The sequence below is a fragment of the Leptosomus discolor genome, chromosome 6 (genome assembly GCF_034619465.1).
Source record: "Leptosomus discolor isolate bLepDis1 chromosome 6, bLepDis1.hap2, whole genome shotgun sequence".
Taxonomy (NCBI): Eukaryota; Metazoa; Chordata; class Aves; order Leptosomiformes; family Leptosomidae; genus Leptosomus; species Leptosomus discolor.
In genome coordinates, this window is record NC_141396.1 from 59,672,208 (window position 1) to 59,689,812 (window position 17,605).

Here is a 17,605-nt window from a genome sequence, read left to right on the forward strand (position 1 = left end):
TCTTCTCCAGGCTGAACAACCCCAACTCTCTCAGCCTGTCCTCACAGGGGAGGTGTTCCAGCCCCCTGAGTATCTTCATGGAATAGTCTTCATTCAAGAGTAAAGGATCCTGTGAAGTTTATTTACTCATAGATAAAATTTTTTGAGTACTTCTTTTAACTAGCTTGGTTTCTACTTTTTCTAGTTCAAATGTACCTTTTTTTCCCTAAACCAGTGGACAGAACAGGCCATGGGCTTCAAGCATTACCTGATTAATGCTTTCTCATAGTCCTGTGTTTACTGCAGAATTTGCAGCCTGCCTTCAAATGCATCCAACTTGCTTTGTCAGAAGGAAGTAAAAAAAAAAACAAACCCCAATCCAGGAGGAGGAGATGAATGTCTGTACATCCCCACCCTTTTAGTGCCCCTTGTAGCTCATTTTCACTAGTATTTGAACAGGGTAACAGTTCTGCACAAGTGCATCAGCACGTACATAATTCAGTTAATTAAATGCCATGTTCAGCCCCTTGATCCTTTCATTTACTCTTTCAAGAATAATCATACAAACCACATTAAGCACTTTTTAATCTAAACATCCTTTGTTGTTCTTGTTTTCTCTCCTTTTTATTTTTTTTTTTCCAACAAATCTCTGCAGGTGTAATTCTTGTTTACCGTGACTGTTATGTGACTTGTTTACTGGGAGGACTTGAAGTCCTCAAGGTGTATCTAATCTAGAGCCCTGCAGGAATTTCCTCCTCACTTGCTTCCAGGAAAAATATGTGGCATTAATGCCAAATCTTCCCCTTCTACCAAATAACAAGATTCTTACTCTTTGAATTAATTCTGTGACCCGTATTTTAAGGTTATTTTGTGTTGCAACAAAACATTCTGAAAATAGCTAAGAACTAAATCTGTCAGTTCGCTCCTGTAGGGCAATTGAGTAGTTTTTCATTCAAAGCCTGGACAAAGGAGTGGTCGTGTCTCCTCTTCTGTATTAAAAAGCACCACGCTCTAGGTCGACTGGGGGAATTTTTGTGGTCCGTATCCCGGCACAAGCTGTGGTAACATGAGTCAGGGGAATTTCCATCCGTCTCAGTTGCTGCATCATGATTTTAGGCATTCTGAGTAGCCTCTTCCCTACCGACCTGACGGTGTTTTCAAGATACATGTAACAGTTAATGGTTTGGGATTTGCTTCTTAAGAGTTTTCTACTGATTTAGCAGGAAGCAGTTCCGTCTCTGCCGCAGTCGCCGATGAAAGAGAGGCCGCCTAAAGCATTCCATCAGTACAGCAACAACATCTCCACTTTGGACGTCCACTGTCTGCCTCAGTTGCAGGAAAAAGTTTCTCCGCCATCATCACCCCCCATCATGTTCCCCCCTGCGTTTGAAGCAGCCAAGGTAGAGGCAAAACCGGATGAGCTTAAGGTAACGGTGAAACTAAAACCTCGATTAAAAGCAATACACAGTAGTCTTGATGACTGTCGGCCTCCAAGTAAGAAATGGAAAGGAATGAAATGGAAAAAGTGGAGCATTCAGATTGTGATTCCTAAAGGATCATTCAAACCTCCTTGTGAAGAAGAAATAGATGAATTTCTTAAAAAACTGGGCACAACCCTTAAACCAGATCCTGTGCCTAAAGACTACAGGAAATGTTGCTTCTGTCACGAGGAAGGTGATGGATTAACTGATGGACCAGCAAGGCTTCTTAACCTGGATTTAGACCTTTGGGTCCACTTGAACTGTGCTCTTTGGTCTACAGAAGTCTACGAGACACAAGCTGGTGCCTTAATAAACGTGGAACTAGCACTGCGAAGAGGCTTGCAAATGAAATGCATGTTTTGTCACAAAATGGGTGCCACCAGCGGTTGTCACAGGTTAAGGTGCACCAATATTTATCACTTTACCTGTGCCATTAAAGCACAATGCATGTTTTTTAAAGACAAGACCATGCTTTGCCCCATGCACAAACCAAAGGGAACTCATGAGCAAGAACTTAGTTACTTTGCAGTCTTCAGGAGGGTCTACGTTCAGCGCGATGAAGTGCGGCAGATCGCCAGCATCGTTCAGCGAGGAGAACGTGACCACACTTTCCGTGTGGGAAGCCTGATTTTCCACGCGGTCGGGCAGCTGCTGCCGCAGCAGATGCAGGCCTTCCACTCCTCAAAAGCACTCTTCCCCGTGGGTTACGAGGCCAGCCGGTTGTACTGGAGCATGAGATACGCCAACAGGCGCTGTCGCTATCTCTGTTCGATCGAGGAGAAGGACGGGCTTCCGTTATTTGTCATCAAGGTTGTGGAGCAAGGCCACGAAGATCTGGTCCTTACTGACACAACACCAAAAGGTAAGCGTTGTGAACGAAGATCGTGACTTCTGTGGGTTTGCTGTTTGTTTGTTACTGCTGATACTGGTGGTATGAAAAAGCTTCAAACGAACGTTGCAGACGCTGTTCTGATGTAATGCTTACAGTGAGCTGCCAGGGCCCGTTTGTCATACGGTGCTATGAAGACTGAGGACACCTTTGGAGAAATTGTGTAAGCTGCAAATAAGACGACTTGTTACAAGTTCACAGAGGAGATTTTGTTTAACTACGATACCGTTACTCAGTTACCTTCAGATCAGCTGTGCTGAAGTCAGTAGGCAATAAAAAGAGAGTTGAGTTGACCACGCTGTCTTCAGCAGGGCGGAGAGGAATACATGAGACCAGAAATGTAAGGGCAGGTCTTAGGAACAGGGCAGGTGAACGTGCCCATGGCCTGTGCCCTGGGCCTTAACCCGTCGTGCTGCGGGTGCCGACCCACTCAGCCTCGCTCTGTCCAGTCCCCACTGCCTCGGGAATTGCCCACATACAGCCGAGAGCTGACTGTGATCAATGAATGGAAACAGAATAGGTAGTTTATGCTCAGAAAACGGTACTTTGTGCAGCTTTTCTCGGGAGAATGGGTCTCTGTTAAGGTTGTCAGAGGACTCAAAGTTTCCGTGCTGCAAATACTAAACGCTTCATTCCAGAGAAACAAGGGTGCAGTGGGAATGTTGTGCTTGTTTGGGGTTTGTTCAGGAAAAATTAGCAACTCCCCTTCACTTTTTAACACCGTCCCGTTCCTGTATGCAACCCACAACAAAACGCTTTTTCAGCGTTGGTTTCTGCTTCCTGACACCCTCAGGCCTTCGTTTGAAATCCAGTGCAATGGACCTCGAGGTTTTTGATCACTGTGATTCTTTCCCGTATGGCTGTGTAGGTGTGTGGGATAAAATCCTGGAGCCCGTTGCTTCTGTTAGAAAAGAGTCTGAAATGCTCCAGCTGTTTCCCGGCTATTTGAAGGGCGAAGACCTCTTTGGTTTGACAGTCTCTGCCGTGGCCAGGATTGCCGAATCGGTGAGTCGTCACCATCCCAGTTCTTCCTGGATCACCCCAAATTGTTGGCTGTGCACATGAGAAGGGGAACAGGAAGCAGCGTGGAAGAGTAACTATTTCGTTACGCCCGAGGAACATGCAGTTACTTGGACTTGTTTTCTTTTTGTCTGTTTTTTTTGCAGCTGCCAGGGGTTGAGGCCTGTGAGAACTACACTTTCCGCTATGGCCGAAACCCCTTAATGGAACTCCCTCTTGCCATCAACCCCACGGGCTGTGCCCGTGCCGAGCCTAAAATGAGTACCCATGTCAAGAGGTTTGTGTTAAGGTATTTTGTTTTAATTTCACATAGTACAGCCCAGGGTTTATAGGCTGCTTAGGGTTATTTGTGCTTTCGTCTGCTGCTTACAAACCCTGTCGTCGTTGGCTGTGTATGTGCATGCCCAAACCAAAGGGATCGCTGTGTTGTCTCTGCTAGCTGGCTTTAAGTGTCTGTACGTCTGAAAGAATTTTTAATGGGTTTTGTGGCTCTTTTCAGAGAAATCTTCAGTTTTTCTTGTATTCTTTCCTGTTACATGCCCAATTCCTACAGGCCTCACACCTTGAATAGCACCAGCACATCGAAGTCATTTCAGAGCACAGTTACGGGAGAGCTGAACGCGCCTTACAGTAAGCAGTTCGTCCATTCCAAGTCCTCTCAGTACCGCAAAATGAAAACTGAATGGAAGTCCAACGTGTATCTAGCTCGCTCTCGTATCCAGGTCGGTTCTCGTTTGAGGAAATGTGTCTTTAAAAAATTACTTACACGTTTATTTAGATCTGGTTTAATATAGTTTTTATATTTATATAGATTTTACATGTAAATACTTATATAAAATTTATATTAAAAATTGAACTTAAAGCTATTGTGAAAATCCTTCAAGTCTTGTCCCAAAATTGGCAATTTTGATGCAGCAAATCACTTCCATAGATTTATCTTATGTAAAATTTCTGTCTAATTACTGTAAATATCTCAAAAATTCATTTGTTCCAGTGATCTAGGAAAAAAATTTCAAGTTTTGGGTTTGTTTTTTTTTCCACCATATTTCTCAAAAACTTAGCAAAACAACAAAAATAAAACTAGTCAGTGGAAGTGTGATGTGCTCACACCAAGCTGAGTAAAGTGCTGTGAGACTCGCATGAGTTCAGTGCTTGTTTGCATTCGTAATAATAAGAAATTTGTTGCTTTACGTAATTCCATTGGTGACTTGCTCCAGGGTGTTTTGTTCCACAGAGCACTTTGCAGAAGCCTGGCAGCTCACCTTACCGGCTGGCTGTGAAGGCAGCTGCTGTTTATTTTAGGTGGGAGTTACGGGGGCTGCTGCCGTCCCTCGGGCTGCTCCGTTCTAGCGAGGCCGCTTGGCTTTTCAGGGAATTTACAGTCCTTCCCCAGTCAGGTGGCAGAGGTGCAAGAGCAGCTTTCTCACTCAGACAGAAGCCAAATATGGTCTCTTGCATCTTAAAAACCGGAGGTGGAGCTGGGAGCTGCACCTCGGCCGCCGCAACAGCAGCCACTGCTCTGTGCTGCTTCGTTCCTTCTGGGTGGTTCATTTTCACGGGGTTTTCTGCAGGAGCGGTTTTGGGGCGCGGTGGGGAAATTTCTTACACAATTCTCAATCGCAACATGTGTTTTGCAGGGCCTGGGCTTGTATGCTGCTAGGGACATTGAAAAGCACACTATGGTCATTGAGTATATCGGAACGATTATCCGGAATGAGGTGGCAAACCGGAAGGAGAAGCTTTATGAATCGCAGGTATGGGTGGTGGCTGTTCACTGCCTCTTTCCCCTTTCCAACGTGCAGAGAACGAAACAGAAGCTGTTCCTCTAGTTGACGAATTCAGATCCCCTGATTTCTGTTTTCTGCTCTGCCAGAAATGCAATAGGCTAAAAAATATAACCAGAGGGGTCTGCAGTGTTTCTTATCAAAGGACCAGAGTCTTTAAATGCTTAATAAATCTCGCAGCGCGCTGGCCACGTCGGTAATGCAGTATCCCCTGTGCCAGAGGGCCAAGGGAGAGCTCTGACAGAGGTGTCAGGACCTCCATTTTTAGTGAGAACCTCTTGAAATTTAAAGCAACTTCCTTTGTGTAACTCAGTACGCGTTAGTGAAGCGAGTCAGGCTCCTTAGGTGAGAGTACGGGAGCGATGAGGGAAATGCCAGCGCGCCAGACGTGTGGTTGTGCCCCACCCATCATCCCCCACCAACCCCTGCGGGCGAGGGCAGCGCGCGGCTCTCGCTTTCCCCCGTGCCCAATGTCTGCCCCGAGCACAGGAGGACACTTGGCCGTTGTTACCCACGTGGCCGCTTCCTCTTCATCCCTGACACGTCTGTAAAATCTACAAGAGGTTTTTTTCCCCAATTCTGTTTTTCAGAATCGCGGCGTGTACATGTTCCGCATTGACAATGACCACGTCATCGATGCTACCCTGACGGGCGGCCCTGCAAGGTGGGTGGCTCTGGAGAGCTCTGACCTCCTCCCGGGGACTCGCCCACCTTCCCCAGCCTGGGGCTGTCTGTGAGGGACTCGAGTTCAGGGGGTTCTCAATGGTGTTTATTCTCTGAGCTGGGACATTCGGTCTTCGGGCTGTGCCACTGAAATAATGTCTTCTTTTTCATTAGCTTTGCCCATCTTTGATGATGTCTCACGGCAGTTAAGAAGAAAGAACGGAATTTTTCTTTAACGCTTGATTTTTTTGACATTTTCTAGGTAGAGAAACAAGTATAGAGTAATGTAATGGTATCTGGGAAGTCAGTGCACCCCTGAAGCTAAGGGCGTTCTAAGGTTTGGTTTAGATCAGCCTCAAGGGATGCGTCTTCCTCAGAGGCTGCCTTTCTCAAACTCTGTCCTCACAGGTACATCAACCATTCGTGTGCACCGAACTGCGTGGCTGAGGTGGTGACTTTTGAGAGAGGACACAAAATTATCATCAGCTCCAGCAGGAGAATCCAGAAAGGGGAGGAGGTAGGGCGCTCACTGGCTTTACTCACCCGTTGCTACTTGCCGTCGGGCCTGGACGCTCGGGCGATTTCTGGGCCAGCAGCACGACGCGTTCGGGCCGGGGCGGGCAGTGACATGGGACGTGTCCCTTCCCCTCCCTCCTCGAAACCTTGCCCGTCCCTCCCAGCGCAACCTCGTGCGTGTTGGGCTGCTTCCCCTGGAGGCAGAAGGGAAGCTGTGGTTTATCATCCCGGCTGTTGGTAACCGTTCTCCTGCACCTTCTTCCAGCTTTGCTACGACTACAAGTTTGACTTTGAAGATGACCAGCACAAGATTCCATGTCACTGTGGAGCTGTAAACTGCCGAAAGTGGATGAACTAGAATGCATTCCTTGCTGTCTTTGAGGGTTGCTTGTCCCTAGGAAGAAGTGATTCACACTTTTGATTTTGTCGACGGAAAATTGTTGCCTTTTGGAAGGGGAAAAAAAGAAAAAAAAAAATCACTTCTGGAAGTACAGATTTCTACTCGAGTATTTAAAAAGAAAAAAAAAAAAACCAAAAAAAAGAAAAAAAAAAGCACCAAGCACCAGAAGCAAGCCGGCAAAATCCGAAGCTAACTTTCCAGAGACGTGGAGGTTAAACTGAAGTAACAGAATGGTCCAGCACTTTTGTTTTTGAGCTCACTGAGGAGAAACTGTTTAACTTGGGCAAAGAACCGATGGCCGACCTGCGGGAGGGCAGGTGGGCATCTATGAATGTAAGACTGAAATCACCAGCGAAAGGGAGAAGTCCAAAGTGCTGGCCACAGCCTTATTTGATAAAGGGGCAGGCCCTCTAATTAAAGAAAAATTTTAAGTAAAAGTAGACACCACTGAACAAGGAATGTACTGAAACGACTTCCTTAGGGATAGAGCTAAGGGAAAAAATAACTTGCACTAAAATACATTTAAATACTTGATTCCATGAGTCAGTTTATTGTAGTTTTTGATTTCTGTAAAATAAGAGAACCTTTTTGTATTTATTATTGAATAAGTGAATGAAGCTATTTTTAAAAAGAAAGTTAGAAGAAAGCCAAGCTGCTGCTGTTACCTGCAGAACTAACAAACTCTGTTACTTTGTACAAAAGTGTAAATATTTTGAGAAAAAAAAAAAAGACAGTATAAAAATAGTTATTGACCAAATGCTACCAGACTCTGCAGCAGTTCGGGTGCTTATTATCAGATGTCAATAGGGATGTTACAATATGATCTCGTGTATTAACAGGCGTGTGGCTACACCTACGGCATAACCAAAATCTCAGTTTAAAGAGAGGGGTTTTATGTTTAAAGCAGTCTCAACTGTGGTCTTACGAGAAATTTTTTAAGCAAACCTTAAGCCTGGTAAGGGCATGTATATTACAGCTCTGACTTTTGTAGATGTTTGGGTAATTTAGATATTAATTTTATTTGTATTATATTGTTGCATCCCTATTTCTTAAGTCAGGTTTTTTTGTGCTTACAATTTGTGATAACTGTGAATAACTGCTAAAACCACCCAAAATAGAGGCTGGACAGTGTTTTTTCTTCAGCAAAAGTAGTCAAGATTAGGTGACCGTTCAGCCTACATGAAATCATGTAAACAGCATAGAATCATGTAGTTGGAGCTTAAGTCTGATATGATAGCCTTCGTAAAAGGAAAACGAGGAAAAAAATTAGATGTCATGTGCTTGCAGCTGCAGGACTCTGGCAATAGGGGTTTGGAAAATGTAATTTAAAGATGTGTTTGTATGGATTGTTTTTGTTTACATTTCTTTAAAAAAAATAAACACTGTTTTGTGTTTGCTTGTAGAAATTTAATCAGCATTTTGAACCAGGTTAGCTTTTTATTTTGTACTTAAAATTCTGGTACTGACACTTCACAGGCTAAATATAAAAAAAAAAAATGAAGTTTTTTTTTTTGTGTGCACAATTAAAGTGGACTGTAAACTGTTGGTATATTCAGTAATACAGTTCTGAACTTGTAATGTATATGGCATGATGTATTTTTATCTTACAGAATAAATCAATTGTATATATTTTTCTCTTGATAAATAGCTGTATGAAATTGTTTCTTGAATATTTTTCTTCTCTTGTACAATATTCCAACATCCTACCAGTATTTGTCCTACAGTTTTTTTCTGTTCTGTATAATAGTATCTAATGTTGGCAAAAAAAATACAAAAACTACACAAAAAAAAGAATTTTTTGAAGTATACAGAGTGTTATGGGTTTTGGAATTTGTGGAAACAGATTTAGAAGATCAGCATTTACAAATAAAAATATTTTACATCTATAACTTAGATCCTCCTGTTTTCATTCGAGGTGTCTGTTCTCTCGTTCTTTCAGGACTTCGGTCACTGGCGAGGGAGCCCTGCTCCCCTGGGGCTGGCTGAGCCCTGCCTGCCCGCGGGAGGGAGGAATCCCTTGGTTTGCTTCGCTTCCCGCTTCGCCCCTTACACCGCCCTTACCTTAACCCCCGCGTTTTCTGTCGCCCCTCCAGGCCTCTCCCCATCCTGCCGGGGCGAGCGAGGGGCTGGGGTTGAACCACGGCACCGCGGCTGCCCGACCCCAGCGATGCTTCTGGCGAGGCCTCGGGGCTGGGTCAGGGCTGCACAAAGGGGCTCCGGGATCGCTCCGGGATCGCTCCGGGATCTACTGCCGAGCAGCGGGACCCAGCCGGGCCAAAGCTGTTCTGGGTGTTACTGATCCTGTGCACTGCGGCTGCTGGAAGAGCGGAGCTGCCTGCACAGGGCCGGAGCCCCCCCGGTGCGGCCTCGGGGCTGCCGAGCGGGGAGCACAGCGCAGAGCTTGGCTCCCGGGCAGCCCGCAGGGAGCTGGGCTTGGCCGCCGAGTGCCCGCCGCGGCCCTGGCACAGGGCAGGGCAACCAGGAGCAACAGGAGCCCCGGAGCAGAACCACTGCCAGCCACGTCACCGCCAACCCCCGAGGCATCGCGGAGGAACCAGCTGACACAGAGGCTCAAAAATCAGTCCTGGGTGCAGCCGCTTTACAAATAAATTCTCAGTACGATGACAGCAAACCGAGTGCTTCCTCTTCAGCCCAAGTCCCGGGGTCAGCTGCCAGCAGGCCCTCAAATACGGGCAGGAAACTGAACCTCCAGCTCGTCGCAGGCAGCCCCCGCAGGGCCCGGGGTGCTCGCAGCGAAGATCTCTAACCCGCGCTCGCTCAAATACTGCGTGCGAGGACCCGGCTGCGCGGCCGCAGCACTGAACAGTGGTGGCCAAAATCGTTCGTTGCAGAAATGACCGACCCCATCCAAACGCCATCGCCTCCATCTGCTCCTGGAAAGGGGCTCCGGTCCCCAGGCCCTGGCGGCGGCCGGGTGGGAGGAGGCAGCACGGCCGGGCCCGTGTGGGAGGGCTCAGCCCCAGCCCCGCCAACGCTGGCCCAAGCCGCTGGCCCACGCACTCAAAAAAACCAACTGTATTATTTACGTCAGAGTGAGGCGGAATCTCTGTCTTCTTTATATTAAGGAACAATCCAGCCACCACTCAGCGATCCACCAGTTCTATGTTCTTGTCTAGGAAAAGACCAGGTGTATCGAGCTGTTTCTGACAGCAGCCTCCCAATTTCCTCACCAAGAGCCAACAGGTCAAAAATCCTCTGTGGCAACAGACTCAGACCATAAATAAAACAAGCTTCTGCTTCACCTGTTTGAGCATTTGTTTGGTTTTCCATGTTTTACTCTTTTTCTTTTCTTTTTTTTTTAAAAGACAACATGGAGGCCACCGAGCTAAACCGCAGAGGGAGGCTGCTGCACTGGCCCCGTGACAGCCCCAACGCCTTTCCCAGCGTACAGGACAGCCCAGCACCCAGCCGGCGCGGCTGTACCAGCACCCGCTGCTGCTCCACCAGCGCTCCGGGAACCCATTTTAAGACCCCGGGAGCCCCTGCAAGGGCGGCCTGAGCCCGCGAGGCGCGCGGCCCCGGCCTCAGTCTGGGGGTTGGTTTGGTCCTTGGCAGGAGGGAACTCAGCTCGTCTCTCACTCGGTGACTCCCATTGGAACATTTTATCTGGGAGAACTTCCACCTCAGCCCGTTGGTCTGGTTCACAGTTCAGCCCTGCTTACCTCGTTCCTCCCTGCCCGCGACTCGGCCAGACGCTGCGCAGCGGCACAGGACGGCTCTTACCTGCTCCGTCTCTTCCTCTTGCTTTTCTCCTCCCAGAGTGCCGGCCCTGGCCGGCGGCTGTGTCACACCTGAACCTCTCCTCTCCGTGGCAAGACACGGGTCTGTACTCGCCCCAACATTGTTTGCCTCACGCTGCCCAAAAGTCGATACCTGGATGCCGGAGTATTTGTGCAGTTGGAAGCAGTTTCCGCTGCCCAAGCGACAGGGCAGGGCTGTCGTGGCGCTGCCGGCGTCGGAGCTGCCCGCTTCCCAGGGAGGGCAGGCCGCTGCGGCGTGACCAAGGCCAGTGTTGCTACGAAAAAACATGCTGGGCGAGAACAGCTTTGCTCTCCTGCAGCAGCTTCCGCACACTGAAGAAGGATCCAGGGCTGAGGCAGGAAGTCAAAGGTCAGTAGTGAAATAAGAAGTGAACTTGGGAAGGGAAACAGACAAGTGGAGAAAAAAAACACAGAGAAATTATCTGTAAAACCTTCCAAGATGTGAGAGAGGGAGAAGAAAAGGGAGTGAAAACAAGGGAAGACCCAAATTCTGTGAACACTAGTTTGCGTGAGTCTCTAAGTTGGTGCTTTCTGGTCCAAGAGCTACAAAGAGTAAGGCCGTACAGATTAATTAAAAAATGATATTTTATTTTAAATGCAGCTACTGTCATGAGCCATCAAAATAGACTTTGCAATAGTTACTTTGTTTTAAATATGCCGTGACGAATGACAGCTAAGAACAGAAACTACATGACATGTCCTAAGATTGTAAATTAAAAGAACTAGATTTAAATATTACAAATGGCAATTTTTGAGAAGATAAAAGGGAATTAAAAATACTTTCCAGAAAAAGTAAAATAATTTGGCTGGTAAAACCATACTAAAAACGTAAATTAATGAGATACTGCACGTGAAATACTTGCAGAGGACTCCGTTCTGTCATTGTCACTGGAAAGACCCACGAAGCTAAAATCTCACCGTTGAAATTACATTGCTCTAACCGCTTCTCTTACTTAAAACCAGTTCAATAATCTAGGATAATCCAAGGAACCACTGATAAATTGCACTTCTACATGTTGTTCTGCAGTGGGGCTGCTGCTACCAGTGCTGCATCTGACCAGGGACCGGTGACGGCCTGGGCCTTCTCCCGCACGCAGCTCTTCACCGCAGAGTGGTTCTGAGGGGTCCTCGCGCTGGTTGGGCCGGGTGTAGCAGCTAAGGGCTCCTCGCAAAGCCCTCCAGAATGACTTAAAATCACGGCTGAAGGGGCATCGGGTCTTGGCTTAACGCTTCTCAGCCGCATCCTTGTCGTCTCAGCTCTCAAAATGCCACTGCTGAGGAAGGGACCCGTCGCAGATGGCCATGGTCACGTACCCTTTGTGGCTGAGCGGATCGACCACCTTCATGCACTGCCCCACAGAGACCTGGTAGAGGCGGTTGTTTTTCTGGAGGAGAGAGACCAGCAGATGGGATTTATTTATTATAACTTCTCTTCTACTCCGCTGTCAAACTGAAGCCAAAACCGACGCTTAAGGGGAGGGGACGCCCCTTCCTGACGGATGAGCTGTTCGGCAGCCTCCCCGACACCCCAGACCCACAGCAGCAGCACGGCAAAGCCAGAGCACAGCACACCCCGTAACCACGGTCAGACCTCGAAACCAAGGCTCTCGCATCCTTACCGGGACCCGGCGGGGATTTTGTTTACACCACCGCCTCTTAATCAGGTGGAGGGATGATCTAAACCGTTCCCCAGCGCTCGGGAACGAGGGAGCCCCCAAGGCTACGGTGCAGCGCAGCCAGGCCCCTGCTCCGCATCTGGCCCCTGCTCCGCATCTGGCCCAGCCCCAGCAATGCCCCCGCCCTCAGCACCCAGGCGCTGGGGAGCTGCCGCAGCGTGAGAGGCCTCTCATGCACGGTGGGTCCCGACAACCAGGGCAAGGCCAGACCCTAGTCAAGCGTGAAAAGGACACAGATCCTTCTCCTCCTTTTTTTGCCTCCCAGAGAACCCTGTCATCTCGCCCTGCTAACAGCTTGTTACAGCTGCTTTGGGCACTTTGGGGGCCCTTTTTGTGTGGAAGGGGCTTTCTGTCCAGCCCCAGCAGCTCCCATGGGCAGCAACCTCCTGCCCTCCTGCATGGCGGGAGCAGATACGTGAGAACAGCCGCATCGGGCTCTGTGTCGCTGCTTATGGCTGTGAGCAGATGTCCAGTGAAGTGGGAGAACATGGCAAGAACACACAACACTCCTCCAGGATAACCCCCACTCCGTCTTGGACTGTAACCAACAGTGCACAGCTGGCCTGTCTCCGTACCAGTGACTCACACACCGAACGCATTTCCCCTTGCTCCCACAAGTCCTCGCTTACCTAAAGAGTCCCAGCCTGCTCACACACTCCTAACGTGAAAGGTGGTGCCCCACACCTTCGCTTTGCCCTGCCACCATCCCTAATTTACCCTTTCTGAGAGGAGGCGACCAAGCACGTGCAGCCCAGGCAAACCACAACGGTGTGATGACGTTTTTCTGCTTTGGTCCCTGCTCCTTTCCTCATCAATTCTAAGATTTGATTCACTTTCTTTTGTTGTTGAGCATTACCGAGCACCAATCGGACACTGTCAGACCCACCTCCTGCACCCCCAGTGGCAGTGGCCGACTCGAAGCCCTCGTTCCTCCCATGAAGCCCAGATTCTCCACCACCACCACAGGTACCGCCTGCAGAGTTACTGCTCTGAATTTCACTGGCTGTTCTCTCAGTCTTCTAAAATCTTTGCCCGCCAACTCAAACTGAAGAACCCTGAATAATCTCTTAGCAGCAGCAAAACTTTTCAGCTCGCTGCTCCCACAGCCGTGGCCGCGGCACCGCCGCTACAGGCTGCGGCAGAGCTGCGCGATGTCTGTGCGGTGTCAGACACGCACCGCCCTGGGCTCACGCGCCTTTGTCTCCGTATCTCCAAACTACCCGGGACTGCAACAGCCTTCCTGGGTTGACTGCGCCTGGGAACTCGGGCTGCGAACGAGCAGCACGGCATGAACCCAGGACAGTTGAGGCAGAGCTGTCCTGGAAGCGCAACAGGCAGCTCTGGCAGCGCCCTCCTCTCTGTTCAGCGGTGTCTGGGCTACAGAACCTCTGCGGTGCGGAGCGCCTTGGGGGAGCAGCCTCTGAGCTAACAGCCAGGCGCCAGATCTCAGGTGTACGCAGCACTGGCTCAGGGAAATTGGCCACTCCAGACTCGAAGCGATTAAACAAACACGATGCAACTACAGGGCACGACTGCAAAAAGCTCCTCTGTCAACCCTCAGCTCTGCCCTGTGCATCTTCGAGCAGGAATTACCACACAGCCTGCTCCTGTCCCCCAGTCCTGCAAACACACCACAGCAAAGAGCTGTGGGGTGGGTTTGGTTCTCTCTGGTGTGTCCCTGTGAGCCCCAAGTGCTGCGGGTGGCTGTGACGAGCAGATAAAAGGCTGAATGGGGCTGCAGAAACCTGCCTGTGTCAGAAAGGAAAGGGCCTGCGTGTCCCAGAGCGCAGCACAGGTCTTACCCGGGCTGAAACACGGCCACCAAAGCCCACGCAGCTTTTGTACAGGCTGCCTAGACTGTGGGCTGGGCTTAGTACAGCACAAGTGACTTGGTACGTGGGAGGTTTAGTCATAATCAAACTCAACCCCGATGTCCTGTTAGTGCTACTGTTGCTTACTGAGACATTAATCACAAGCAATGTGTTATAGCCAGCCACTCCACTTACCCCGAAAGTCCACTGCTGCGAGCCGCCGGACCCGTGGCATTTCATGAGACGAGGTGGATCGGAGGAGCGAGTTTCCGAAACGTCCAAGCAAAGGAGATTATTTAAAATCAGCTCGTGATCTTCATTGTAAATCCAGACCTGAAAGAGAAGACAGGAAGGCATTTATCCCCATGTCGCAGGGCAGGCGCTTTGCATCCTTTGTTCAGCTCCAGAGGAGGCACTTCAGCATCTGGATGTTAGAGATGTGCCTCGCGACGCTCGCTGCTCTCGGCTGCCTGGAGCTCCAGGGCTCTGCTGCCTTCCCAGCACCACACAGGGGCACGAAAAGGACCGATGGCCACTCTGCCCTGAAACTAACACTTTAAAATGAAGCAGCCCCCGTATGTTGCTCCTGTCCAGGCAGCTAGACAAGGTAACGTGACAGGAAAACGGTGAGCAGCCCCTCTCTGGGCCAAGTCACTAAGCCAGGCAGTAAATCCCCTTATCCAAAATGATCCTTTAGTCATGAAGGAGAGGCTGCTGGATTGTCTCAGCTCCACGCAGGGAGCCAGAGGACACCGGGTGACAGCAGGTGGCCAAGGGGCTGTGGGGAGGTAGCTTGGCAGGCCAAAGGGCATCTCCAGTCTTCTTTGAGACTGCTGCGTTTGGCCATAGTGGTTGGACTCGACGATCTTAATGGTCTTTTCCAACCTAAACGATTCTATGGTTCTATAACACAAGAATTTATTTAACGTTGTGCTCGGGGGTCAGCTTGTAGATGCTGAATGATGAGAAACCGCAGTCAGCTGTGCAAGTTGTGGTGCCAGGTAGCCTACGTTAGTCCCCACACTGGTCACAATATACAGCTGGTGGCCCGGTGCTCAGAGATCTTTACTCAAGTAGATGATCATCAGCATCCTGGCGCTATCAAAACTTCCCATACTGCTCTCCAGGGAGTGAGAAAAATTGCTGCTTTACCATTCCCATGCTGAAACTACGTGCTCCATAACCAACAGGTTTACAGCTGCTCTGCTCCCCAGCCAAACTGCTTTTGCTAGCTGTGCCGTGCTTAGAGGGAGACCACCCCTCCCCATTTCACACCCACTTTGTTTTGGCTGATTCAACACGAAAGTGTCTTGATTTGGGCCTCAAGAACCTATACAGTGCCCCAGCAGCTCACATAGAGGTGGGAATGGAATTCAGCCCTGCTCTGGGGCCCACCCGTATAAAGCAAGAACGCACTGGCTCACATCTGCAGCTTCAACTGCATTTGGGTTCCTGAATTGACATGAAATTAGAGGAGTTTCTCTGTGATTACACTGCAAACCATTGTCACTTCTAACAAGCAGCAAGGACACACTCAAGCTGTTGGTCTGTCCTCCCCGACATGCTACTTTAGCAGAAGCAGGTGTTTTTATTGCTGGCATAAAAGAAGCGTGAGGCACCTTCCGTTGCTGCAGTCCATGCCCACACCCTGCTGACTCTCCCTGGACTGCCTAAACCTTGCTGCGGACCAAGGCACGTCTGGCACAGCTGAAGGTTCAAGGAAGCTGGACCACGGGCCTGGTTCACCCTCCCTCCTTCAGTGCCTTCAGGCCTGCGAAGTTCTGGCCAGTGTTGCTCAGGCAGAGGACCTGGAGCTCTCACAAGCAACAGGAGACTGAGACTCCGACCCCTACGCCAGAAAGCAAAGAAATGAATGAACTTTGGCGTGTGCACCTCAAAAGATCCTGGGTTACACAGGGGCAGGGAAAAGGAGGAAAAGGATATGCCAACTGTAACTGTGCAGTGCAGGGGAGACACGGAGACCCCCTGGCTGAACACCGAGCGACTGCTGCTCTGCACGCGCCGCGGGGCCCTCCCTGCCTTCACCCGGCACCTGAGCAGGCGACAGCAGAGCTGGCCTGGTCCCGGACCCGACCCCAGGCTGGTGTGTGCAAGGAGCACCCGCCCCACGTGCCAGCACCAACTCCCTGCCGCCGTGAATGAGAGGAAACCGAGCCCCTCGCGACTGTACCAGAAGCACCTGTACCTACAGGCACACCAAGTTCTTCCTCCGTTCTCCTCCCAGCCCTGTTTCAATTTCACACAGCCCAGTGCTGCAGTAACCACGCCTGCTCTGTGACTTGTATTTTTTTTTTCCCCCAACGAAGTCTGCATGAGCTTCACACTCCCAGGTACAGAATATCAAATTCCAGGCAGAAAAGTCAGGAAACTAAAAGAAATTTGGATAGTTTTTTGGGTGGTTTTTTTTTTGGTCTGGTGAAACTAAGAGCAGCCTTCTGGAGGACACTGCCTCAGTTGGACAGCTTGACTGAAAAGCATACAGCTCATTCATGAGCACCGTGACCATTACAGCACAGGGAGGGCGTCCTTTGGGGAAGTGCAGGTACGACACTACAATTCGCCCCAACCTCAGCTGTCCTGTGCCTTCTTTCTATCACACCTTTTCTGTTTAAATGCTGTCGTGGGAAAGAAAGCATGGCAAGATAAACAGAGAAATAGCAGGACTTGCCAGAAGAGTATTATTATTAAAAGAAGAATAATGATGGAGTCAAGTCCAAACAACAGATGAAACTGGTAAGGACTGGGAGAGAAGACTGCAGCGAGAGGAAGCAGACCTTTGATCAAGAGCTGAGTAACGGCCAAGAACACAAAACGGTGGTTACATCCAGTGTGATACTTCTCCAGAAAGGCTTAGGCAAGATGGCCAGAATTCATTTCAAACTAATTATGTGTTCAGTGTAGCAAACAAAGAGGGGAAAAAAGGCCCAAATTTGGTACATATTACGGTTGCAAATTCAGATTAGAGTATCAGTACGAACTTGCAGATTATTAACAGACTCAAGCACGAGGAAAGCAAAGACATCCCACGGGGGTGTCTGTTAGATAACTCCAAGCTTTGCATACTCCAAAATCCAGTAACTCCTTTGCCGCTGAAGGTGGAAGGACGACGTTTGGCTCCTGTTGTTACAGGCTGTCAGGAGCAACAGCCCAGTATAGGAAGGAAACCTCTCCTGGCAGCCAGCACAATATTGGAAGTCTATAATCGATAAGGTGCCTGCCTAGGATTTATACCTCAGTTCCAAGTGATGCCTTGTTTGATCCTCTTACATACTCGCTACAGAAAATGTCATTCTAAAAATTCATTTTATTTTTTAAAAAAGTAACAGATGAGGTGCACGATATTTGCATCCTGCATCCATTTCCTACCACCTAGAGAGCATCACTGTCAGATTTTGGTTTCTAAAAGTGGAATTGTGCCCAACTCCCACCACCCAGGAAAGCAGCACCTCTCCTGGCTGTGCCCCACAGACACGTGCTAATAGCTGATCTGCTCCACAAGTCTAAGGAAAAGCACTGACCCTTTTCACTGGAGTCAAAATAAAACACTGGGATGCTATTAGGATATAATGAATTGTTTCTGCTT

The 17,605-nt window shown here is 49.1% G+C and overlaps 2 protein-coding genes across 6 annotated transcripts in view; one reads left to right on the forward strand and one right to left on the reverse strand.

Moving 5' to 3' along the window:
* The window catches only part of KMT2C (lysine methyltransferase 2C), a 207,159-nt gene extending 199,016 nt beyond the window's left edge, over nucleotides 1–8,143 (forward strand). For 3 of the 5 annotated variants that reach the window (XM_086466929.1, XM_086466926.1, XM_086466930.1), the window contains 8 exons: nucleotides 1,200–2,322; nucleotides 3,218–3,354; nucleotides 3,516–3,658; nucleotides 3,923–4,091; nucleotides 5,007–5,123; nucleotides 5,744–5,817; nucleotides 6,225–6,333; nucleotides 6,598–8,143. In XM_086466929.1, coding sequence (XP_086323055.1) covers nucleotides 1,200–2,322; nucleotides 3,218–3,354; nucleotides 3,516–3,658; nucleotides 3,923–4,091; nucleotides 5,007–5,123; nucleotides 5,744–5,817; nucleotides 6,225–6,333; nucleotides 6,598–6,690 — 1,965 coding nt within the window. In that variant the 3' untranslated portion in view covers nucleotides 6,691–8,143. The remainder of the gene's footprint in view (nucleotides 1–1,199; nucleotides 2,323–3,217; nucleotides 3,355–3,515; nucleotides 3,659–3,922; nucleotides 4,092–5,006; nucleotides 5,124–5,743; nucleotides 5,818–6,224; nucleotides 6,334–6,597) is intronic. The other 2 variants (XM_086466927.1, XM_086466928.1) reach the window with 1 other exon arrangement.
* A 3,128-nt stretch (nucleotides 8,144–11,271) lies between these two features.
* GALNT11 (polypeptide N-acetylgalactosaminyltransferase 11) overlaps nucleotides 11,272–17,605 on the reverse strand; it is a 36,937-nt gene continuing 30,603 nt past the window's right edge. The window contains exons 10-11 of the mRNA XM_009960669.2: nucleotides 14,197–14,334; nucleotides 11,272–11,899 (exon numbers count right to left, since the gene is read on the reverse strand). Coding sequence (XP_009958971.1) covers nucleotides 11,768–11,899; nucleotides 14,197–14,334 — 270 coding nt within the window. The 3' untranslated portion in view covers nucleotides 11,272–11,767. The remainder of the gene's footprint in view (nucleotides 11,900–14,196; nucleotides 14,335–17,605) is intronic.